This window comes from Oreochromis aureus, linkage group 3 (assembly GCF_013358895.1).
Source record: "Oreochromis aureus strain Israel breed Guangdong linkage group 3, ZZ_aureus, whole genome shotgun sequence".
NCBI classification, from domain to species: domain Eukaryota; kingdom Metazoa; phylum Chordata; class Actinopteri; order Cichliformes; family Cichlidae; genus Oreochromis; species Oreochromis aureus.
This window is the reverse complement of record NC_052944.1, coordinates 86,306,259-86,333,219: the sequence shown is the minus strand read 5'-3', so window position 1 is coordinate 86,333,219 and position 26,961 is coordinate 86,306,259. Positions and strand designations below refer to the sequence as shown.

General features: G+C 41.2%; 1 protein-coding gene across 1 annotated transcript; it reads right to left on the bottom strand.

Annotated features, from left to right (window-relative positions):
* Window positions 1–15,552: 15,552 nt before the first annotated feature.
* LOC120434533 (P2Y purinoceptor 14-like) lies at window positions 15,553–26,711 on the bottom strand. The gene is made up of 5 exons (XM_039602763.1): window positions 26,663–26,711; window positions 16,765–16,878; window positions 16,405–16,664; window positions 16,130–16,211; window positions 15,553–16,077 (listed from the first exon to the last, which is right to left on the bottom strand). The coding sequence occupies exons 2-5, from the start codon at window positions 16,849–16,851 to the stop codon at window positions 15,553–15,555; spliced, it is 954 nt and encodes a 317-aa protein (XP_039458697.1). The 5' UTR covers window positions 16,852–16,878; window positions 26,663–26,711.
* Between the last annotated feature and the right edge of the window lie 250 nt (window positions 26,712–26,961).

The following is a 26,961-nucleotide window of genomic DNA, read 5'->3' as shown; positions in this document are numbered from 1 at the left end:
GTAAAGGTGTGAAAACAGGTGTAGCTCACAATCAACCAGGGTTTCGGGTGAGCTCATTGTGAAAACTGGCCCCACCCTATCATGTGATTTCCTGAGGTCAGATGGCCCAGGATGTGAGTGGGCGTTAAGGCGTCTGGGGAGGGATCTCAAAACTGGATTATAGATGGCAGTCAGTTGGTGTCGTAAACCACCGCCTCTGTTCAAAGATGGTCGCTCACAGTGGATGTAAATGGCTTCTTTCACTCCTCTTTCAAACCATCTGTCCTCTCTGTCCAAAATGTGAACATTGGCATCCTCGAAAGAGTGACCTTTGACCTTTAGATGCAGATGAACTGCTGAGTCTTGTCCTGTGGAGGTGGCTCTTCTATGTTGTGCCATGCGCTTGTGAAGTGGCTGTTTGGTCTCTCCGATGTAGAGGTCTGGGCATTCCTCACTGCACTGTACAGCAAACACCACATTGTTAAGTCTGTGTTTAGAGGTTTTGTCTTTCGGGTGAACCAGTTTCTGTCTGAGTGTGTTGCTGGGTCTGAAGTACACTGGGATGTCGTGCTTGGAGAAAACTCTCCTGAGTTTCTCTGATACACCGGCTACATAGGGGATGACAATGTTGTTGCGTCTGTCTTTCTTATCCTCCCTCGCTGGTGTCTGATCTTCTTTTCTGTGCCTCTTTGTTGACTTTATAAACGCCCAATTAGGATAGCCACATGTTTTAAGTGCTTCCTTTACATGTGTGTGTTCCTTCTTTTTTCCTTCAGGCTTAGAGGGAACATGTTCTGCCCGGTGGTGTAGGGTCCTGATTACTCCAAGTCTGTGTTCCAGAGGGTGATGGGAGTCAAAGAGGAGGTACTGGTCCGTGTGTGTGGGCTTCCGGTAAACTTCAATGTTGAGGTTGCCATTCTCTTCAATGTGCACAGCGCAGTCCAGGAAAGGCAAACAGTTATCCTTTGTGTCTTCCCTGGTGAACTTAATGTTTTTATCCATGGCGTTAATGTGAGCAGTGTAGGATTTCACTTCTTGCGTTTTGATTTTGACCCAGGTGTTGTCTACATATCTGTACAAGTGGCTGGGTCCTTTTGTCCCTCTTTGGGGGGTTACTCCCATGGGGTTTAAATCTGGGACTCTCCACCATTTGACCCTAGAACTGAAGAATCTTCTCGGATGAGAGGTGAAACATCTTCAAGCAACTTAAAGAAGTCCAGACGCTTTTCTTTCCAAGCTTCTTAGACTACACAGCATGAGGTGACGACACAACACTGAAAGAGAGAAACACAGGGCCAAAATACACTGAGGGATGACGAGGGAAAGGGAAACAGGAGGAGAGCACAGCTGGGACAGATCACACTTGACAAGACTAAGGGGAGGTAAGGCTAGAGACACAGACATGAGACAAGGTATCATCAAAGTAAAATGACATGAACACAAGGGGAGAACAGAGAACACCTAAAGACTGGAAGAAAAATAATAAACAATAAAAATAATAATAAAAAATAACAACCCCCCCCAGAAAACTCTAAAAAATCAATAAACACAAAACATAAACATGGAGTCACCAGACTCCGGACCATGATAATTTTAAGATTTTATCACACCACCTTCACTATGTAATTAAAGGTCTTGACTTTACTTTCAAAATTTTAATGAGATGACTTACCCTATGAACTACAACTATCAGATTCCATTTCACCACAACAGTCCAGTACAGATCTGTAACAATACTAATTCATGAGTTAAAAACAAGTCAGTACAACAGTGCTATGCTATGCTAGAAAGTATGTTTGAGTTATGATGAGACTGCTTAGTGCTCAGGAATATAAATCAGTGTGTCACAAAATGGCTATGTACAGGCAAGAAAGGACCTAATCACAGACTCAAACTCAAAGGAACACAACTTTATTGCTGAATGGCAAAACGATGCAAAACCATACAAGGAAATAATCAACTAAACACACTAAAAAGACACCGGGACACACAGCCATGAATGAGGGAGATCACGACAACATACGTAGGAAGACACAGACACATGGGAAGCAAAACAAGATACGCGGAACATGGAAACATGAGACCTTCACAGTAAAACAGGAAACTGAAGAACATGACACAGGAGTGGAGGAGAGGCAGACGAGGGGGAGCGAGGGAATACAAAGGAGCATGAGGGAATGAGAGAGGAGATGAGTGAGACATGGCGGATTGGGGAAATAAATATGGAATAAATCACAAGGAGGGGAAACAAGGCACAAAAACACACATAAGCCCAAGCAGATACACACCGAAGGAGACACAGAGGGCAAAGACACGAGGGGAAATCCAATAAACAAATCTAAACAGAACCGCCAATAGAATAACTCTAGACTAACACAGAGGACTTAAACATAAATAATGACGCAAAATGACAAAAACACAGAAAAACACAGAAAAACTCAAACTGCTGGGTCATCGACCCAGGACAGCGAGACAGTGTAGTACAACTTTTTGATCAGATTTAATTAAAATTAAGTTGTCTGTCTTTAGTCCCACAGAACCCCTATACAGGAAGTTGATTTAGGCTCTCTGATTAAAAAGCCCTAATCTCTGATCCTCTGAGTCTTATCCAGTAGATCATGCAGGGTTCAGTTGGAGCTGATGTGGGCTAGGGGACTCGCCCAGTACTAACTATCTGAGAATGGTCCAGGTACCTTTAATCCTAACCCTTATGCTAGGGTAACTATAAGAGCTATTTGCACCATCCATCCATCCATCCATCCAGCCATCCATCCATCCATCTTCTTAGGCACTTGGAAGGTTACCTTTCGCCTTACTATGGGACGTCTCGGGATGTGACAAATTGCTGGGATGTTACGCTTTCGGAATGAGAATGGTCTCAGAATAATACTCGGACTTTTATCTTTACTGTTTCATGAAAGGTTAAAAAGCGAATGCCCACAATTTATACTTTAAATGCACTCCTCTCCCTGATCTTCCCTGCTTAGTTCTTATGTCCTTGTCTAAGGGAAGAAGAAGATCTGAGACAACGAGATGGGGTGGTGATGTTAACCAGATCAGAGAGATATGAAGGAGAGAGATGATGAATAGCTTTAAATGCGTACAAGAGTATTTTGAAATTGACCGGGAGCCAATGAAGCTGCTGCAGAACAGGAGTGATGTGGTGGATAGAAGGGGTCCTGGTGATGATACGGGCAGCAGAATTCTGGATGCGTTGAAGCTTATGGATGGATTTTTGAGTAAGACCAAAAAGAAGTGAATTACAATAATCAATCCGGGAAGTAACAAGGCTATGGACAAGAATGGCAGTGGCATGTGAGGTGAGAAAAGGACGGAGACGATTAATGTTGCGCAATTGAAAATATGCAGACCGAGTGACATTATTAATGTGTGAATTGAAAGATAAAGTACTGTCGAGGATGACACCCAAACTTTTCACAGAGGAAGAAATGGAGACCAAGTAGTTATTGATAGTAATAGAGAAACTGTTGGTTCTGGATAATGTTGATTTAGTGCCTACTAAGAGGAGCTCGGATTTATTACTATTGAGTTTAAGAAAATTAGAAGAGAACCATGAATTTAGTTCAGCTAAGCAGAGGGTGAGGGAGGATGGGGGAAGAGCAGAATCAGGTTTAGTGGACAGATAAAGCTGGGTGTCATCGGCATAACAGTGAAAATGGATATTGTATTTACGGAAAATATGTCCAAGCGGTAGAAGGTAGATAATGAAAAGAAGGGGCCCCAGGACAGATCCCTGGGGCACACCAGTGGTCAGAGGAAAGGGCTGAGAAGTAAAGGATTTGAGTTGAATGAACTGAGTGCGATCAGACAGGTATGATTTAAACCAGGCTAGTGGAGTATGGGAGAGACCGATGGAGGCTAGCCTACTGAGAAGAATTAAAGCTATACAACATCCGTTAACAGTAAGCTAAAGAGACGTATCACTCTTTGTCTTTTAGTTTCTCTAAATCTGTCCTTCTGTATCTTTTCCTAGACTAATATTGGAAGAAGTGTATAAATGAAACTTGTGGGAATACCCTGGTGAGCACTAGCATAGATGTTCACTGAGTATGCTTTTGCTTCCTTGCAAGTAAATTAAGCATGCTGGAACTTTTTACTCTGTGTTTCTCACTTCATAAAGGAATTATTCTTAAAATTAACCATCTAACACGGCAACAATGAGCAGATGAAAAAGACAAAAAATCCCAAATCAATTCACAGGTTGGACTTTGGTTCCCCCTTTTACTGTCTCTGTGAACCTCTTAGAGATCTTCTAAACTGCTCATCTCACAGAAGACAAATCAAGACCCTCACTGGATGTCAAATCTTAATACTAGGGCTATCCATTCAAGTTGATCTTTAATCATATGATGTTCACTGCCATCTTATCTATCCTTCATCTATCTGGCTTGCAAAATTTAACAAAAGGTTTTTACTTTTTTAACAGCAAAAAGTTCATTTTAATATGTGTTAAAAAAAAAAAAACCCACATAAACACTGGTGGTGTCTGTGGGAGAATGTTTGTGGTAGGTTGAGCTTTGGACTTTGGATCAATAAGCCTCAAAAACCTCAAATGACTCTCAAAAAACCCAACAAAGTTTTCTTTACAATTCACTGGTTTGGTTTGTTGTTGAGATAATGATGTCCAGCTGCTACTCACTTTCCTCATTTGCTTGTTGGATGTTGGTCCTCCTGAATGCCATTCTCACCTGAGTATGAAAAGTCTTACAGAGGAAAAAGTAAACAAGAGGGTCCAGACAGACGTTGAAAGCTGCAACCATGGTGGTCACCTCCTGCAGGTAGTACAACGCTGGACCCACAGAACAGCTGCTCCACAGAAAAGCTGAGGGTAGTCGAACCAGGTAAAATGGGGCAAAACAAACACAAAAGATGCTGACCAGCACCAACATGTTCCTGCGAGACTTCAAGAGCTTCTCTGAGCCAGAGGAGGCCAGCTGCCTCTGGTGTGCCTGCAACACCCTGTGGGAGATGCTGTAGTAGAAGAAGACCAGGGATATGAAGACCACGAGGAAAGTAACAACACACAAAGCCTGAATGATTTTGAAGGACATGGTGACCAGTGGACTAAAGATGAGAACACAGCGGCTGATACTAGAAGGCAGAGATTTATGAGTGATGAAAAACAGGATGATGAAAATAATTCCTGTAGTCACGAGAAAAATCCAGGTGATCATGGAGATGATGCGGGCAGTCCGCACTGTCTGCAGGACACGAGTTCGTGAAGGATCAACAATCTTCAGATACCTGAGAGAGAAGAGGAAGGAGGCAGTAGACAACTTCACTGATCAGTCACAGTGCTGTCAAACCTTCAGAAATCATTCATGCTTCCATCAGGAGTGCATGGTTTGTAGTCAACAACACTATCATGAACTGCAGTCTGAAATCAGTAAAGGTTTCTTACCTGTTGGCAGCGATGTACCCCATGAATATGATGCTGGCACACATGTTGAGGTAGAAGGCAGAGGCTCCAAAGCTGCAGTAGAGCTGCCAAATGATCATAGATCTGCTTCTATAGTGGCCGATGCGCAGTGGCAGAGAGAGACAGAGCAGAAAGTCGGCAGCTGTCAGGTTTTTCAGGAAGACCTTCAAGCTGCTCGATGCCTGCTGCTGAGCTTGACAACAGTAGAACTTTATGACGAAGCCATTGAGAGGTAGACCCACCTGAACATGACACAGAGATGATGGAAAGAAGACTTTGGTACATGCACCTTCAGACTCAACAGGAACAGTTCATGAAAACTTCAACCAGTGTATAACAGAGCACAGTCTGAAGATTTGACACTTACAACAAACAGCAGACTGTAGACCACCATAAAGAAAGTGCTGGCTGATGTGTCGACAGCATCACAGGTCTGGTTGGAAGGTGAAGTCTCATATTTTGGATCAACCATGTTTCCAGATCTGAAAAATAAACCTACTTCAGAGATCTACCTCTTTGCAAGAAACTGTATATAATTGCTAGTTTAATCTTTGAAAGGATCCACCTTCATGGTCCCTTAGTTCGAGATAAATCAAAGTCAAACCAATTTTAAATATTGTGTTGAGATCAACTACATGTGTCTTTGAGACAGTAATTTTGACCCCCAGTAACACTGTAAGAAAACTTGGAGTCACTCATGATCGGCGTTGGGCAAGTAATTAATTATAATTACTAGTTACTTCTTCAAAAAAGTAACTGAGTTAGTAACTGAGTTACGATATTCTAAAAGTAATTAATTACTTGAAAAGTAACTATTGTGTTACTTTTAAAAAAACTTTAACCCTCTGGGGTCCAGGGTGTAATTGGCCATTTTTAACTACTTTTGATTTTCCCTCCACATTTCACCTTTAAAAACTATTTACTTTGCCTTGTTTGGTATCATTCTTTTCAGCACAACCTCACGTGCCTGAATTTACAGTTATGTTTTCATTTTGACATACTGTATTAACACAATTGATCTAAAATCAGACAAAAAACAAAAAATCAATGTAGAAAAAGTTACAATTTTACTGTAACAACCACAAACATGTTTAATGAATCATATTTCAAAAATTTAAATGCAAAAATAAATTGTCAATTTTAAAATCCTATGCACAAGTTTTGCAAACAATAAAGTTATTTGCAGCCATTTACCTTTTACCCTTTTTTAAAATAACCATTTCAAACTATTTACAGAACAATCAGCTGCTCTGCATTCAATAAGATGCCACACAAATTATTTGTGCCACTCCAAAAAATAATTTCTGTCCACTACAAAGGAGAACATCACAGCCTGATACCTGCAGGTCTGACAGCAGCAGGTGTATCACTCCTTTCTCTACCTGGAGACAGCAGTCGCCTCATTGTTCTGACACACAACACAAAACTATCCACAACACTACACACTAACTACACAAGACAACACATTAACTACACACTCCAAACATGCTAAACGTCACAAATCTCTCACATCTCAAAACTGCTCTCTCTTTCTCTCTCTCTCTCTCTCTCCCTAAAACTTCCCCCTTTTCCTAAACAACCAAATGTCATGTCGCCATATCATTTTTTGATTGGTCTAAGTGGTGCATTTTTCCACCAACATGAATGGGCTTTTTTTTGTTTTTATTTTTTTTATTATTTGCTCATAAGCAGAGAGTGCTTGCTAGCGCTGTCCTTAGACAGTAAATGTGACGGAACTATTGAGGAAAAACACGCGTATATATTGTTTATCATGACTCTGGTTTTACATGGCCTATCAACACAATTTATAAACTGGTATATATCACCTTGCCCCCTTAGCTCCAGGTGTTGTACCAAAAAGTGATCGTGATTACCGTCCGCGGGAGCGCCACAGCTCCTTAAAGCTGTAGCGCCCAGATAATTTACAGCTACTTCAGTGCAATTGATATAAGGTGCAGTAAGCTGAACACAGCTTCAACCGTCTGTTTGTTGAAAAACAGTTGCGCGACCACACCGCATTTTCTTGTTAGTAACGGTAACGGCGTTGTAATGATAGGAATAGTAATTAGTTAGATTACTCGTTACTGAAAAAAGTAATGCCGTTACTTGTAACCAGAGATGGGCAGTAACGCGTTACAAGTAACATTACAAGTAACGCGTTACTGTAATCCGAATACTTTTTTCAGGTAAGGAGTAATGTAAGGGATTACTATTGCAAAAACGGTAATTAGATTACCGTTACTTTCCCGTAGGAATGCTGCGTTACTGTGTTACTAAAACCGTGAGTTTTTTGCGAGAATGTCTCATGACAGTGACGTAAGCGAGTGCGACGTTCGTGACAACAGCTGTCTGCAGATCAACAATGGATAATATATCGAGTTCGGGAGAGAGTATGAGCGTGCAGCGTTTAAAGTGTGGAAGTACTGACCTTACTTTGAGTTTGATTCCATAAAAAGTGACAAAAACATTAGTGTCCGTTGTGCGTGGGAAGAAAACTTCTTTTTACAGCTAAAACCCCCTAAACTTCCGAGCAAGCACCGAGTGCACTACGACGTAATGTGAAACTCAGAGAGAAACTCGCGGATTCTTCAACTGACCGCTGCGGCACACCTGCACCAGGGCAAACCTCCGCCTGCCCCACTCCTGCTTTACAGGTGAAAATAGAGCAACAGGACCGCTAGTGTTTGACTTTATTTATTTTCTGCTGTGTTTCACTTGCATCTATTTGAAAGAGTGAGTGTAAACACAAAAAAAAAATATTTTATTTTATATGCTGGAATGTGCAGAAAATAGGTTTAAATGTTAAACAAATTTCTTCCAGTCAGAGAATGTTGCATATAATTTAATTTTTCCTTGATGCATAAAGTTAAAAGATTAAAACTAATAAAACAAGTTTTAAAAAGAGACTTTTCCATTTGATTACATTTTGTATGATGGATTATGCAGAAAAAGTAGAATTGGGCTGAAAGATCTATCGCTTTATCACCTATTCAGGGTGTAAATCGTGTTTTTAAAAAGTAACTAAGTAACTTAGTAAGTAAGTAATTAATTACTTTTGAAAATAAGTAATCAGTAAAGTAACGGGATTACTTTTTTGGGGAAGTAATCAGTAATTAGTTATTGATTACTTTTTTCAAGTAACTTGACCAACACTGCTTGTAACGCCCTTATTCCCATCACTGCTCATGATCATATGTCCTGACCATTATACAGTTTTTTTCACATATGAGATAGAAGCTCACTGGAGATAAACAACAATTTATTGTCACACTGAATTTAAAATCACTGATTAAACTAACCTCGTGCATTTCTTTGGATTATAGCTAGGAAGCCAGAGTAACCAGCACAGACACCGGGAGATCATGCTTACTATATACCAGGGGTCGGCAACCTTAGGCACGCATGCCGAAGTTGGCACGCAAAGGGTTAACTGATGGCACGACCATAGCTGGACTGGCCATCGGGCATACCGGGCATTTGCTCAGTGGCCTGATGATTTTTTTTTTGTAATGGTATAAACAATGAAAGGTGGTGGATTGGCCAGATGCTGATCAGTGTGTAAAAATAACTCAGTTGTTTGGTGGTGGCTATGGTGTAGCTTCCACAGATTCAGTAACATTAGCAAGTGGTGGAGGTCAGCGGGTGCATGACAGAAACGGGAGGCAGGAGGAGAGACCCGAGGCAGCCGACGGTGTTCCAGATTAAGATAAGATAAGATAAGATAAGATAAGATGAGACTTTATTGATCCCACGACGGGGAAATTTTTGCATCACCTCAGCTCAGGTACAGATATCAGAAGGAAATACAAAGAAAATACAAATAAGTACAATCAATGAAAAAAGTAAGATAATACACTATATACAATGGTAGCATACACAGTATGTGATTATGGATATGGTTGGAAATATGGAAGACATAAACTATATCGCTTGATATAGCTATTGTACCACTACTATTCCTATTTATAGACATGTACACACACACATGTACACACTAAATATACATATGTATACATATACATACATATATACCTGCACGTGTCCATACACATGGAAGGTCCATGATTAACTGGATTTGGTCGAACAGATGTGTGGCAGACTTGAGTTTCAGGAGCTGCTACCGACAAACCAGCAAATAAACACCAAATGTGTCATCTGTGACACTTGTGAGGTTATCTCAAACACACATTGATCACATTGAGTAGAGGCTGAGTGGCTGCACTTACCCCTGGTACATCCAAATCTACCCACAAACATGTTGAAAGGTGCAATGGCAGCAATTGGATTGTCAACACTAAAAACAATCATTAAGCAAAGACAACAGGCATCTCTTTTTATCATGTTTATTTGGCATGCACAACATTTGCAGTTGCCTTCTCTACAGGGGAAATCCATGAACACTCTATGGTACCAATTTGCACAGAAGGGACATTCAATCTGCAGGAAAAATTAGATTGTCAGAGTCATTCATCTGACGTCAGGCTGTTGAGTGAAGCAATTAAACATATTCAAATGTGCAGGTACTGTAGATTTCTGTACAAAAGCCTAATCTGTGAATCAGTCTATGTTTTCATGCATCCTTTAGGTGCTCCAGTCTCTTTAAAGTGCAAAGGCATGCAGGTTACCTGAACTATACATTTTTTGTTGGTGCATCAAATTGACATTTAACCCAGTGATGTTTAAGTAACCCATTCAAGGTGTTTCCGTCTTAGGTATCGATTTGGTTATCTTACGCACTGATCAGTTTCTGCACCTGAGCTTCTGGGTCAGATATAAACCAAGTTTAGGTGGAGTTTATTTTCGTTATGCTGACTTTTTACAGTCAGTTACAATAACTCGTACTGTGTGCTAGCTAGCATGATGGAGTTTATATACAGCTGGGTGGGTGCTATGATGTTACTCATGTTGAACTTTATTTTACTCATAAGGTTAGTTAGTAGATTTTCCAACCGTCCCGTAAAAAGACGGAATCGTCTCACATTCAGAGAAAATATTACGTGTTTCGTGTTGAGCTGAAAAGGAACACAGTTTTTCCCGGACTTCAGCTAGAATGAAAAAAGACACAAAGCTGGAGTTATTCTTTCGTTACACTGCACAGCTGCCTCTTCTCTCATTCTCTCCTCTCCCTCTCCTTTTGCTACTTCAATCACGAAATTGATCAATAATCAGCTGATCGGCTTTTCTCTCTTGTTTGTTTATCGCCCACTTTGTGCCAGAAAGAGGAAACCGCCGGATGTCGCGCTAAACAACAGCAGCAAGTTTAAGCTTGATCAGCTGTTGTTAGAATTTATTAATTTCTAGTATCAGCTGATGTTTGCTGGAGCCACAGCTGTAAAGCTGCTGGTCATGATATCGGTTTGGTTATCTGGTGAGAGGGAAACATGAAAATGAAACCAGGAGATGTCCTTACTGAATCATCAGAGCTGAACAGGTGATGGAGAAACAGGTTTACCTTTTAGGTCACATGGATGAGTTGAAGGGAAGTTATGAACTGTTTCTGAGAGACCAATAACACCAGGATCCTTTTTTTTTTTAATGTAGCTGACAGCTAGTAACTGTGCAGGGGCGGGTCTAGCAAAGGTTTGCCAGGGGGCCAGGTAGGGCATTAACAGGGAAAGGGAGGCACAAAGAAGTACTTTTCTTTCTTATTATCATTTAAAATATCTAGCTTTTAATAAATAATTATCTGAATCTTGCGAACAAAGTTTTTATCTGACATAAAATGTATAGAAATCATACATATAACAACAAGACAGTGTACATCACTGTCACAACAGCATCTGTTTTCCTTCAAAGGCTTTATGGCTTTAATACCTGGTGGGCTGGTCTCTAGTCAAAATGCCCGGGCCGATTTTTCTGTCCCAGTCCAGCCCTGGGCACGACACGCAGTGAATTAATCTGAGAAGGTGCATTAAAAAATAAATGGCCGTGCCAGCTGTGCACATCGCAAATTAGCTTGCATAGACAGCTGTGCCGCTTCCTAATGATGGTATCTTAGCTAACAACCCCAACTACCAGATTCAAGTGATGAGTGTCCTCAGGTAGCCGTCTGAATGCTGGACACTCTGAGACCTGTGTCTCTGAGTGGGAGACCAGAGATCACATTAACATGTGTATTAGCAAACATGTCATATTGGCCTAGTTTCTTTTTCTTATCACTGTAGTGAGGAGACAATAAATAGCATTTGCGTTTTCTGTTGTACAGTTAATTTGCTGTTATGGATAAAACAAGTCTTTTTTTTGTTTCAAAATAGCTGATAACTATTTGATGATAGCTGCCAACATCTGCAAACAAATATAATTCTATAAAGTCGTTCTATATAGTGTGTAACTGTTAATATAGAGCATTATTAAATTTATGTCTAATGCAGTCACATGGCACATTGACTTCTGAGGAAATTTTAAATGGCACTCGTCATCAGAAAGATTGCCTACCCTTGCTATATACAGAATGACCCGAGACTGGATTTGAACCCAGAACCTTCTTGCTGTGCGGTGTTAACCCCTGCATGCTGTCCTCCTTCACTATTCACTATTCACCACATTGCAAACAATCTAATCTTTAACTCTTTATTTCTCCCTACTTTTCTGAATTAATAATTTGGACTTCTACATCTTGTCTCCTTTCACAGTTGCTCTGAATAAAATTATTTGATTGCTGAGTAACATCATGCGGGATGTGTTACAACACACATGGTCGGTTTGCGTGTTTTTCTGTAAATCTGAGAAACCAGCTGGACTCACCTGTATTTGAAGTATCTCTCTGTACTTTTCTGAGAGCATGAAAAGCGTCTTTAGTCGTTATGTCTTTGTGGTTTCATGGTATCATTGTAAATCAGAAAACACACTGTGACTGCAGCGCTACCGTAAACTCTGATGCATTTCCTGTTTGCTATCACTGACATTGGTGCACAGAAAAGTCACACATAGCTTGCTGATTAGTTGCGATAAACAGGTTGTATGCTTTGAAAAACTATGTAGACAGCAATTTTGATGAACCTACTGAGTGTTTTCTTTAGTTCAATTAAATTAAATTCACAACAACAGTTGTCTAATGATGTTTTCTATGTAATGCACCGTACAGTCTTGCTGCTGAATATAATGCTTAGAAAAAGGTATTTGATGCCTGAGAATATTTTCTGAATATAATGATGTGCTAATCACAGTTTATTTTCAAATATAAATATATCGTCATGTTTGAGCATAAGGTTCTTCATCAGTTCACCTGACGCCAGGACACCATGGGCCTCAGCCAGTAAGACATCTGTCAGCATGTATTCAGATTAACTTAATGTTCACTCACAGAATCCACCTTAATATTTTGTCTTTTCAGTCAAGACTGGTTAAAAGTGGTTTTATTCAGTGTCTGTTGTATCACGAGAAGTACAAAAGATTTGAGGATCAAAAATGAACATGACTCACCTCTGATTTTGTAGCTTTTTGTGAGAAGGAAAAGTTGCTTTAGTCGTTCTCACGGTGTGATGGTATCACTGTAGATCAGGAAATGTACAGTGACCACATTGTTGCTCTCCCCACTGACGTATTTCCTGTTTCTTTTCACTGTTAAACTGTCACAAGTTATTTCCCAGATAGATATGTGTTTGCTACACTTATTCTTTGAACTTTGACTCAGTTACTTTATTACCATTGACTGATTTTCATTTGAAAATCTGAAACTTCAACATGCAGGCTGAAATACCTAAGGATCAAACCACTGACACTGAGGTGATTGGTAGATGATCCACCCTAACTCCTGAGCCACAGCTCACCCAAAATCCCAGCAGAATTACAATCTCTTGTATTTAGTTTTATTGTATTGTATTTTGTATATTTATTTTTCCCAGAAGAAATGGATGAAGAGAGGATTTTATCAAGCTTTTCCTAATTTTTATGACTAAAAGTTTTCTCTGTCATCATTGGTCCAGCTTTACACCCAATATCATTAAAACCAAACTCTTCAACTTTGACTAAAAGGAATGATTGGTGTCTTTTGCTTGAATTGAACCAACTTAACAGCTGTCAACACCGAGAATGTCTATTGTCAAAAACAACATGCCTCCTCTTCTGCTTCTCCCTGTAAGGGTTGCGAAGGAAACTACAGCCTATCCCAGCTACCATAGAGTTAGAGGCAGACTCATTCTAAGTGAGAAAAATTTTCTTCAATTGAAAACGATGGAGGCCTATCTACTGCAACCATACTCGCTGCCGTTGGCTGATGCCCTTAGCCGTTGGTGCATTGGTGGATCTCAGTGTCCGGGGCTGGGTGCTCAAGTATGTACCGGCTCATTCTCTGTGGCTGCTTGGCAGGGCCTGGTGCCAGTGGCTTAGTTGGGCCCCTCCAGGGGGTGGGGAACCTTCCCAGGAGGAACTATTGCACCTTTGCCTCACTGTAAATAAATCCACTGTCTTCTTCAAAGGAGTCCTGCATACGAGTCCTGTTTTTCCTCACCAACCATGACAATATCAGTGCAGGGACGGGGTAGCTCTTTCCAACTTGCTGGGAAAGACACATGACACGTGAGATTAACAAAAAGTCATTGCATGGTTGCATCTACCCACCCTGCCACAGCAATCCAATAAAATGCCAAGGTCGGCACATTGGCCTTGGCTGCACCACTGAGAACCACCAACGGCCAGACACCATATAATCACTGGGACAGGAGAGAGACCATAGAAGTGAAAAAGGTGCAGGATGTAGGGTACTGACAGTACAGTTCCCACCCGGGACCCCTGGAACCACACCAACCAATAAGTCTTACAAACCATATTCTGGCGAATATTTGATTTTTAGTTGAATGACAATTTTTTATTTTGTGTGACATCAGCAGGTTGTGAGTGCACCTCACAGTCCCAAATTAAGTGACTCATCAGTCAGATTTGCCCACACCACTATCTTGCACTATTCTGTACTGCACTGTTCGACTCTGCATGTGTATTGTACTTATTCTATGTACTAATGTATTTATTCTCTTTTCTATTCTTACTTATCTCTGTTCAAGTACAATGCTTTTGTACTTATATTTAGTTTATCTATTCTGTGCTCTGTATAGTTATAAATATGTATAATTTAATTTTTAATTTTTCAATTTTAGTTTTACAGTTTGCACCTTTGATCCAGGAGGACAATATTTTGTCCCACTGCATACTTGAGTAAATATTGACAATAAAACTCGACTTGACTTGACCACACCAACCTCAAAACATTTGTCTTTAATTAAGCCAAAAACGTGAAGCACACGCTTATTTTTACATTACATAACACAACTTTGACATATTTGTGGAAAAACTCTAAAGTAGGAAAATGGGTTATATAAATGTTGTTGTTATTTATTCATAAGCAAAATAATTCAGTCATTGTCTTTTCTTTAATTTTCATTATGAACTGTACAAATTACTGCTGAACGGGATAAAAGTTCCTCTTTACATTTAAATTCGGGGAAGGGAGGGAAATGGAAACAGATAGGGAACACAAGCAGTAGACTTGAGACAGAGGGAAGCAAAACTGAACCCACTGAACACAGGGTGCAAAATAAAACAGGAAACACACTGAGCATGAGACTAAGACACACAGCTTGACACTGGGTTCGTTGAAGAAATAGACATGGATTCACATGACATAGAGGGGAGAAGAGGAAAGAAACACAAGGAGGAGAAGCATGGTAACAAAAGAGAGAGACAGAAAGATAGGACACGACTAGGAGCTGGAGGGCAAAGAAGACACACAGATAGAGAGGGAGCGAAGGACACATAGATGAAGACAAAGGTAACCTAATAAACAACAATAAACAAAAGCAAATAAACTAAAAATTCGCAAACATACTCAGCAACGTAAAATGTAATACTAAATTGTATAAAACTAAATCATTGAATCATGTGAGCCAAAGATCCAGAACCATATGAACAACATTTGAATTTGACCACAGAATGGTTCAGTTCATTCATACTAAATCAGCCTTTGGGCTCATTCCTGAAAACTAGAAACATAAACACTGATGCCGTCTCAGTGGAAATGTTTCTGTGTTGACTTTAGCTTTGTTTGGATTTCTGACTTGTGGTTTGCGAGGATAAAGGTCCATGACACTGATTTTATCAACTTGTAAACAAAATTGAAATCTAAATGTACATTTTCACAACTAACTGGTTGAAGTCACTGGTTCTAATGTAATGATGTCCAGCTTGTCCCTCCTGCTCTCATTCTCCTTGTTTCTAGTTGTATGTTGGGCTCTCGCCTTTCTGACCTTGTCCCAAAAAGTGTTACTGAGGAAAAAGTAAACAAGAGGGTCCAGGCAGATGTTGAAAACTGACACCATGGTGGTCACCTCCTTCAGGTAGAACAATACTGGACCTACGGAGTCATTGCTCCACAGAAACACAAAGGGAAGACGAACCAGGTGATAGGGGACAAAGCAAACACAGAAGATGCTGACCAGCACCAACATGTTTCTGCGAGACTTCAGCAGCTTCTCAGTGCCAGAGGAGGCCAGCTGTGTCTGCTGTGCCTGCAACACCCTGCGGGAGATGCTGTAGTAGAAGAAGACCAGGGATATGAAGACCAAGAGGAAGATGAAGGCAGAGAAGGTGTGGAGAATTCTGAACAACAGGCTGACTGATGGAGTAAACAGGTGAACGCAGCGGCTAGGATTAAAGGTCAGAGGTTTCTGGGAGCTGAAAAAATGATAACATAGACGACTGTTGGAGCCAGGAGAAAACCCAGGTGATGACAGAGATGATTCGTGCAGTTTGCACTGTCTGCAGCATGTGAGTTCCTGAAGGATGGATGATCCTTAGATACCTGGAGAGAGACGAGAAAGAGAAGGCAGAATACAACTTCACTAATCAGTCACAAAGGTGCCTAATCTGAAGAAGTCAGTTAAGTCAAAACATACATTCATGCTTTTGTCAGGAGCACATTGTAGTGGTTAACCACTCAATCTAGTTTTTACATTATCGTTAACTACAGCCTTAAATAAGTAAAGGTTCCTTACCTGTTGGCAGCGATGTACCCCATGAATAGTATACTGGCATACATGTTAATGAATAAGGCAGAAGCTCCAAAGCTGCAGTACAGCCTACGAATGATGGGAGAGCTGCTGGCATAGTAGGTAATGCGGAGTGGCAGACAGAGGCAGAGCAGGAAGTCAGCAGCTGTCAGGTTCTTCAGGTAGACCATCAAGCTGTTGGATACCCTAGGCCAATCTCGACAAAGATAGACCTTCAATGTAAAGCCATTGAGGAGTAAACCCACCTGAAAATAAACAGAGTGGAAGGAAAAGAAAAGGATTGGTACATACACCGGCACATAAACCAATTTCTAACAGAGCACAATTGGATAATTTGAAACTTACTAGGAACACCAGACTGTAGACCGCCATAAAGTATGGGTTAATGGATGTCTCGTCAACATCATAGGTCTGGTCCAAAGATGATGTCATGTTTTGGGGGCAACCATGGATCTGGCACTGAAAATAAATCCAGTTCATCTTTGAAATGATTCACCTCCACAGTCTCTTGGTTTGTTGTATTAAATAAATGTTGGATTCATTGCCAAGAAGCACTGTTACAACAAAGAAATAGTCAACCAAACACAAATTTATCCACTTTTTGTGTAAAGTTTATATATATTTATATGTTTTACTTTGCTGTTTTCATTGTCTTAAAGAAATGTGAAATCATATTGTTTCCTATGTTTTTGTTGCTTTTGGCAAGCAAATTAAGTTTACATGTAACAAAATGCGCTATATAAATAAAATGACTTTGGCTTTAAAAGCGCTTCATATCGGGGTAGGTCTGTGAGTCAGCAGTTTGAGTTTATTTTGCATTTTTGATTCCTTATGTTAATTGACCCCTGTGTATTGGCTCCGTTTCATACCAGCGTGTCCCAGCCTTGATAAGAAAGTATAGCTGTATTAGTTATTTCCTAACAAAACGTCAGGGATTTTTTGTCTAAAAAGAAAACAGGTTCTTAACAAGCAAGTTTTTGCACAAGAAAATTAAGCTCATTCTAGGAATATATATCTAATTTTTTCTTAATAAGATATTTCAGCTCAAATTGAAGTTTATTTACAGGTTACAGACTACACTGCAAAAACAGCTCTGCTTGAAATAAACCAAGTATTCTTAAATCAGACAAAATTGTCTTGTTGTTAGCCAAGCAACTTTTGCTTATGTGGTGGATCATAATTTGGTGGATCATAATTTTGATTAGTTTTGGAGTTGTACATCTCTGTTCCTTACATTTCATGTCATGTCTTTATTAATGTTTTATTTGTTGCTTTGACTGTTTTCGAATAGAATATGCAGTGGGAATGTAGAGGGAGATAAGTAGTGAAAGTTTTGCCTGGGTTGATTGTGCGTCGATCCATTGTTAATGCCTCAGGGCTCCAGTAGGTGGGTTCGCGCGCCTCCTTCACTCTCACTCAGACAAGTGAGAGTGAGAGCTGCGTGTCAGGAGGAGGAGACGGTAGAGCATGTAATACTGCGGTGCAAGGGTTATGATGTGGAGAGAAAAGTTCTGCAGAATAGATTGAGGGAGCGGGGAATTGGGGAATTTAATCTGAAGAGTGTGTTGGAGGGTAGTAGGGCACAGGTGAGGGACTTGGTGGGGTTTTTGAAGGCTATAGGTGTGTATGAAAGAGTGTGAGGGTTTTTTTTTTTGTTTTTGTTTTTTTGTTTTTTTGTTTTGTTTTGTTGTTTTTTTTGTTTTTTGTTTTTTTTGTTTTGTTTTTTGATACAGATTGTAAGCTCACTGTCTGATCCATACTCCGGAACAGTAGGAGGCGGTAATGCTCCTTTTACGTTGGTTGCCAACCGCCGTTAAAAACAAAGAAGAAGAAGAAGAGAAGAGAGCTGCGTGTCTGTGCCGTTCTTTCACCTCTCCTCACCATTTCCCCTGTTTAAGGTAACTGCCTTGCACAGAACTGTATAAATGTGTGTTACTGTTGATTATTACGTTGTTATCATTGTTCAAGATGTGAATTGCGGACTGTTTTTGGCTGAGAAGTTCCAGTTAAACGCTGTTGCCGTGTATGCTAGTTTTCGCTAGTACTCCGCCATGTTGTGTGAATATTTTTCTGTTACTGTCTGTATAGGTTTTTTTCCAGTGTTAAAGTTAATGTTGTCCAAAGTATTTTTATAAACTCAATACAGACGAGTGAGAGTGAGAGCTGTGTGTCTGTGCCATTCTTTCACCTCTCCTCACTATTTCCCCTGTTTAAGGGCACAACATTTGGAGGCACCGCTGGGATGATTGATTTGAGGACCATCCCTGACCTGTAAGAGAAATCCTCTCGTTGATCATCCCCCCCAGACGACCCAGGTATCAGAAAGGAGCATAGCGAAGCAGCAGAGGCATTGCTAGACCTACGTTGGTGTCTGTATCCTGAAGTGAAAAAGTGACCACTAGGGGGCAGTAAAAGCCAACTAAGTCTGATCATTTCTCAGCTGACTGCTTGTACTAACTCCTCTGACAACATGGAGTCTGAATTAGAAAAGCTAGAGCTGGAGATTAAAGGAACACTGTATCAACTGACCTTAGAGCAGCTGATTAAATTATGTGATGTACTTCAAATTTCCGGACCAGGAAAAGAGTTTGTGATTAATAAAACGCGCAGTCAGCTAGTCTCACATTTAGTTAAGCACCTTGAACGAACAGAGCTGGCTACCCGAGAGGACGAAGGTATGTCAGAACTTCTTAATGTCCAGGACATTATAAGTGACATACAAATGGATAAAAAACAAAGTGTGAATGAAAGACTGGACCCAGCTGTTCAGGACCAGGAAAGTAGCCAGGAGGAGATAGAGACATTAAGACTGCTCTTACAACAAAAAGAGGGTGAAATGCATGGCTTAATGAGAAATAGCATGAATCCTGCCTTAAGTCCTCGCACCCCAGTGAGAAACATTGTTCCAACAGCACCAAACAGTTCCATGTGGCGGAAAGATTTTAAGATATCAGGCCAAATAGGAGAGCCGGGGCAAAAAGACAGGCTGACATTTTCCAGTCTGGCCAGACAAATTGAAAGCGGGATCAATAGAGGCTACCCAGAATCAGAAATCACTGATGCTGTAATTCGTGCTATCACGCCAGGCTTGCAGCTAAGGAGTTATCTTGAAGGAAAAGAAAACCTCACATCACCTGCTCTTAGGAGAATCCTCAGGTCTCATTACCAGGAGAAAGGTGCCACAGAGTTATACAAACAACTTACCTCTGAGGTTCAGAGTAGTAAAGAGACACCCCAAAATTTCTTGATCAGGACAATGGACTTGAGACAGAAAATCCTGTTTGCTTCTCAGGAGGTTGAGTCCAGTCTAAAGTATGATCCAGCACTAGTCCAGAGCCTTTTCATGCATACTGTCCTGACTGGTCTTCAGAATGACAATATTAAAAGTGACCTGCAACCTTACCTCCTGCAAACAAATACTTCAGATGAGTTGTTGCTCGAGAAGGTAAATATCGCAGTCGCAAATGAAAAGGAAAGACAGGACAAAAAGAAACACGCCGCTCCATCACGAGTAACAGCTGTAAATACTGTCCAGTCTAATGATCCCCCAGTGGGAAAGAGAAGCACAGCCCAAGAGAAACCAGCTCCTCTACCCCCTGATCTTCTAACAGAAATAAAGGAAATGCGTGCTGACATGGTACTGCTGAAAGACTTGAGGGCTGAAGTTTCCCAAATCAGAGAAACCATTCAAAAGACAACCGCAGCACCTCAGCAGCCTTTCCCCATTAAGGCTGAACAAAACTGCATGCCATTTTACCACCAGCACCCTCCTGCAGCAGCACAGGAATACCACTCAGCACATGGACCTGGGCATGTGCATGGGACAGCACAGTTTCAACAAAGATTTGCACCACAGCGATATTATCCCTCACCACGTCACCGCCCCAGATGTTTTGCATGTGTGCAGGCAGGTGAGGAATATTGTCAGCATTGTTTTAGGTGTGGGAGTAGTGAGCATTTCCGTGCAGGTTGTAAAGCACCTAGACTGACCAAATCAGATAAAGGGAGCCCTTTAAACTAAGGGAGGTTGCTCCCACGGGACATGGGGCAACCGACAGCATTGAAAAGTCCCAATATTGTGCTAACTGTGAAGGAAAGGAAGAAAATATGAAGTTAAAGTGTTGTTCTGTTTGTAAAATAACATTGTATTGCTCAAAAGACTGTCAAGAGACACACTGGTCTGTGCACAAAAGATACTGTAAGCCATATACATGTTCATCTATTAAGAAACAGGAAACACAGTCAAGTTGCAAACCAAAGTGTAGGAAAAGAAGTAATTCAGTGAAGACGCCTACTGTAAAAGAGCTTGTAGGAGAGAAATGTCTCATTCAGTGCTTTCTGCACAACCAAAGAATCCAGGCACTTTGGGACACAGGTTCACAAATTTGTGCTGTAGATGCGGCCTGAAACAGACCCATTTGCCTGATGTCCAACTAAGAGATATAGCAGAACTAGTAGACCCACTTGAACCACTGCAACTTGAAGCAGCCAATGGGACGGAAATACCATATATTGGTTGGCTCGAGGTAAGCTTCAGACTTACTGCTAATGATGAAGATCTGCTAATACCTGTGTTAGTATTAAAAGGCAACCAACAGTCATGCCCCATAACTGGCTTTAATGTGATTTCACACCTAGTTGCAAACAGAGTACAGGATCAGACAAACAATAAGAATAAAGAGAAACTCATGAAAGCAGTAAAAGTAGCTTTTCCTCACCTCAGAAAGAGTAGGGCAAGAGCTTTTGTTAATGCAGTGACAGTGGGACAGCCATGTGAGCACAGTGTAAGAACAACAAATGAGAGAGTTGAAGTGCCTAAACACAGCTCCATCCAAATCGAGTGTCGAGTGCAAGCCCCACCTTTCAAAGAAGATAGAACCCTGATCTTCGAGCCTCATGAGAACCCACAGTGGCCTGAAGGACTCGAGTTCTGTGATACCCTTGTTTTAGTAAAGACTGGTATGACACCAAAATTGTCATTAGTGTACAAAATCCCACTAGCCATGACATCACACTGCCAAGTAGGACTGTTATTGGAACTGTGCAGTCTGTTGCGTCAATATATCCTGCTAATGTATTCAAAACTGACTGCCTTCCTACTGCATCAGTCTGTCCCATCCAGGCTAAGAGCTCAGGTGAGAACACACCTAAAAGTGCACAATGGGACCCACCTGTCGATTTGACTCACCTGAATGACCACCAGAGACAAGCTGTTAGTCAGATGTTAAGAGAAGAATCAGAGTCATTCTCTAAATCTGATGATGACATAGGCTGTGTTGAAAACTTGCAAATGAACATTTCATTGAAAGATAATGAGCCAGTCACACGGACTTATCTCTCTGTACCAAAACCTTTGTATCAGGAAATGAAAATCTACCTACAGGACCTAATAGCTCAGGGGTGGGTGGAAAAATCCAACTCATCTTACTCCTCTCCAGTAGTCTGTGTGAGAAAAAAGGACGGTACACTGCGCTTGTGTATTGACTACCGAGAGCTGAATAGGAAGACTCACCCAGACCGCCACCCCATCCCCAGAGTACAAGACATCATGGACAACTTAGGTGGCAACACTCTCTTTTCTCTACTGGACCAGGGTAAAGCATACCACCAGGGGTTCATGGGCAAAGACAGTAAACACCTGACAGCTTTTGTGACCCCCTGGGGCCTGTATGAGTGGGTCAGAATCCCATTTGGACTGATGAATGCTCCGGCAGCATTTCAACGCTGCATGGAGGAGTGCTTAGAAGGGTTAAGGGATGAAATATGTGTGCCTTACCTTGATGATGTCCTTGTCTTTAGCAGAACGTTTGAGGATCATGTTGAGGATGTCAGGAAAGTGCTGCGCCGACTCAGGGAGTACGGAATCAAACTCAAACCAAGGAAGTGCGACCTGTTCAGGACAGAAGTGAGGTACCTTGGCAGGATTGTGTCAGCAGAGGGAAGCAGGATAGACCCCGCAGACACCGCTGCTGTAACAGCTTTGAAAAACAAACGGCCAGGTACTGTTGGTGAACTAAGAGCAATGTTGGGCCTATTAAGTTATTACAGACAATACATCAAGGATTTTGCCAGAATTGCAAATCCTCTGTATGACTTGCTCAAGGGACCTGCAGATGCTGAGACCCAGCGAAACACAAGATTAAAGTGGCAAACAAAGCGAAACAGGTGTAGTGTCCCTTCGAGCACACCTATTGAGTGGACCGACATGCACCAATTAGCACTGGAACAGCTGATAGACTGTCTAACTCAGCCCCCTGTTCTAGGCTTTCCAGAATTTTCACAGCCGTTCACCCTCCACACTGATGCGTCAAACCAGGGATTAGGTGCCGTGTTGTACCAAAAGCAGAATGGAAAGCTTCGTGTGATTGCTTATGGTTCCCGCACTTTAACTGCAGCTGAGAAGAATTACCATCTGCATTCAGGCAAGTTAGAGTTTCTTGCTCTCAAGTGGGCTGTCACAGAAAAATTCCGTGATTACCTATATTATGCACCATTCTTCACCGTGTACACCGACAATAATCCGCTTACCTATGTACTGTCCACTGCCAAATTGAATGCAACAGGGTGTCGATTGGTAGCAGAACTGGCAGATTTCCACTTCACAATTAAATATCGCCCCGGTAAGGAAAATGTGGATGCAGACAGCCTCTCAAGGATGCCAGTAGACATGGAAACGTTTATGAATGAATGCACAGAGGAAATGGCATACGATGTAATTGGAGCAACCACAAAGGCAGTGGAAAGGCAGGATGACTCCAATGTGTCATGGTCCATGGGTGTCTCAGTCAGGTGTTCAGCCATGGCCACAGATGTTTCCATCATTCCACTGACAAAAGGCCAGATCAAACAGGACCAGAGAAGTGATCCGACTATTGGACCTGTAATTCAGTGCAAACTAGCACAGGAAAAACCATCACGTTCAGAACTAAGAAAACTCAGCCCACAGATCATATGTCTCCTGAGGGAGTGGGACAAATTGGAGATGGATGGCAATGGGATCTTGCACAGAAAAACAGTAAACAGAAAACAGTTGGTCCTACCAGAAATACACAAAAGTACTGTACTAAAGGAGCTACATGATGAAATGGGCCATCAAGGTGTAGAGAGAACATTGTCACTGATACGGGACCGGTTTTACTGGCCTTATATGCAACGGGAAGTAGAGGAATATGTGACCAGAAGGTGTGTTTGCATAAAACAGAAGAAGCCGTGTCATGAGAGCAGAGCACCACTGACTAATATTGTCACTACTCAACCATTTGAACTTGTCTCAATTGATTTCCTGCACCTTGACAAGTGCAAAGGGGTTATGAATACATCCTTGTAGTCATTGACCATTTCACACGCCGCCCAAGCGTATGCCACAACTTCAAATCAGGTAAAACGGCTGCAGACAAAATCTTTAATGACTATGCTTTAAGATTTGGCTTTCCAGCACGAATACATCATGATCAAGGTGCTGAATTTGAAAATCATCTGTTTGCACAACTGAAAAACTACTGTGGAGTTGCTGGGTCCAGGACTACTCCCTACCATCCCCAAGGGAACGGACAGGTGGAGCGGTTTAATAGGACACTACTCCAGATGCTGAAAACACTCTCAGAGAGTCAGAAAACTAACTGGAAGGACTCGCTTAACAAACTGATTTATGCCTATAATTGTACCCGCAGCGAGGTAACTGGATTTTCCCCTTTTTACTTGTTATACGGACGCTCCCCACGATTGCCAATCGACATGCTGTTCAGCTTGACCTCAGAACAAGGAGATGGCAATCATCATGACTACATGGTAAAATGGAAACAAGGCATGGAAGAAGCATATGAGATCACCAGAGAAAACGCTCATAAAGCAGCTGGAAGAAGTAAAAGACATGATAGCAAGGTGAAGAGCTTAGTATTAGAGCCAGGTGATCGTGTTTTAATAAGGAACATGACACCTCGAGGAGGTCCAGGCAAGCTGAGGAACCACTGGGAGGATGTGGTTTACACAGTCGTTTGTCAGGTCAGCAGACATATCCCAGTTTATGAACTCAGACCTGAGAAAGCAAAAGGGAGATCAAGAATATTGCATCGCAATCTTCTTCTGCCATGTGACCATCTGCCTGTTGAAACTGAAGTGCGACCACGAACAAGAAAAAGAGCTGTGGAGACAAGTGAGGAAGTGGAACAAGCTGAGGAAGAGGATGACGATGATGAGTACTATCCAGTGTCATCTCAGCAGCCATTTGAGCCACTTTACCCTCCGACACTGAATCCTATGAGCACTGATGAACCAGCCAAACACCTTCAAACAGTGGAAAACATGTCATCTGAGCCAGAGAATGAACATGAAGTACTGAACCAATGTGAACAACTACCTGACCAAGAGGAAAATTATGTGGAGGAACCATCAGTGGAGGAACCTGTTCCTGTACCTGTTCCAGACAAACACAGCAGGACCAGTGAGCAAGAGCATCAGCGACCGAGTAGAGAGCGCAAGCCACCAAAGATCTTCACATATGATCGGCTTGGTTCACCAGCTTGTTATAACCTGAGAACACCATCACATCATACACACTTCATGGTTCCACGGACTGTTCAGGCATACTGCCACTGATAACTGTATGGACTTGGGTGAAAAGAAACATTGTGATCACACACGAAACACATTACTGAACAGAGACAATGTACTTACACTCCACACCAACCACAAGTAAATGGACTGTTTAACACAGAATTCATATTCAAAGTGACTTGACATTGAACTGATTCATATTGTGCTTGCAGCTTAACACACACATCCAGAGCACACCACATGGCTACAGCCACTTATATCACTTTCATGGACATATGTCAAAAGAGAGAGTGACTGCTATGACAAGCTGCACTAAAAGGACTTTGTATACAAGCCAGCAGCAGACTGTGTTAATGTAACTGCATGGTCACTGTAATTCATACAGACTGTATGAGAACACTGAAAGACTTTGGGTAATAACCCACACTAAAGAATGTATGAAAAGAGTTCCAGCTTGTGAAACTATTTTTGTAGAGTACATATAAGGTACAAGAAACAGTTATAGTATGCACTGGTTTATTGTATGTGGTTTTGGTGATATTAATGGTCATAACTCCACGTTTGTGCTAAATGTTAAACATTTGGATGTTGAGGACAACATCTATTCTGAGGGGGAGTATGTGGTGGATCATAATTTGGTGGATCATAATTTTGATTAGTTTTGGAGTTGTACATCTCTGTTCCTTACATTTCATGTCATGTCTTTATTAATGTTTTATTTGTTGCTTTGACTGTTTTCGAATAGAATATGCAGTGGGAATGTAGAGGGAGATAAGTAGTGAAAGTTTTGCCTGGGTTGATTGTGCGTCGATCCATTGTTAATGCCTCAGGGCTCCAGTAGGTGGGTTCGCGCGCCTCCTTCACTCACTACAGACGAGTGAGAGTGAGAGCTGCGTGTCTGTGCCGTTCTTTCACCTCTCCTCACCATTTCCCCTGTTTAAGGTAACTGCCATGCACAGAACTGTATAAATGTGTGTTACTGTTGATTATTACGTTGTTATCATTGTTCAAGATGTGAATTGCGGACTGTTTTTGGCTGAGAAGCTCCAGTTAAACGCTGTTGCTGTGTATGCTAGTTTTCGCTAGTACTCCGCCATGTTGTGTGAATATTTTTCTGTTACTGTCTGTATAGGTTTTTGTCCAGTGTTAAAGTTAATGTTGTCCAAAGTATTTTTATAAACTCAATACAGACGTTTAAGGGCACAACACTTACCCCCATTGGCAGATTGTATTTTCTCAAAACAAGACAATTTTGTCAGATTTAAGACTATTTGCTTTATTTCAAGTAGAGCTGTTTTTGCACTGTAGGAATATTTTAACAGGTGGTCACAGACTGTTTCTCTCTATATTCTCTATATATGCTGGTTTCTTTGAGACAGTACGTGCAGACCATTCAAGTTAAGTTCCACTGACAGATGAAACCAGCAAAATTAGTGCCATGGATCATAATGAATGTTCTTAAACATTATCAACATATTTAAGGTTGTTCGTCAGTGCACTTGGCACCAGGACATCCTCAGCCTTAGTCAAAGGAACATTTGTAATCATATATTCACATTAGTTTCCTGAACACTGGCAGAAGCAAGCTGATTATTTTTGTCCTTTAAGTGAGGATGGTTTAAAAACATCTATTTTTTTCTTAACAGTAGAAGGATTAAAGATGTGAGAATGAGAAAGTATCAGGACTCACCTCTGGTTCTGCAGCTTCCCGTGAAAAAGCTCTAAAGCTGCTTTGTCTATTCTCAGAGTGATGCTGTGACTGTAGATCAGGAAATATACAGTGACTTCACACTGCACACTGACTTAGTTCCTCTTTGTCTTCACTGTTAAACTGTCAGAACATATTTCCACTACAGATGAGTCATTTTCTGATCAGCTATTGCTACACTTCTTATTTTAGCACTGACTAACTTTATTACCACTGATTGATTTTTTATTAATGTCCTTCATCACTTCATCACCACAGCTAACATAAGACAGCAACTTCAG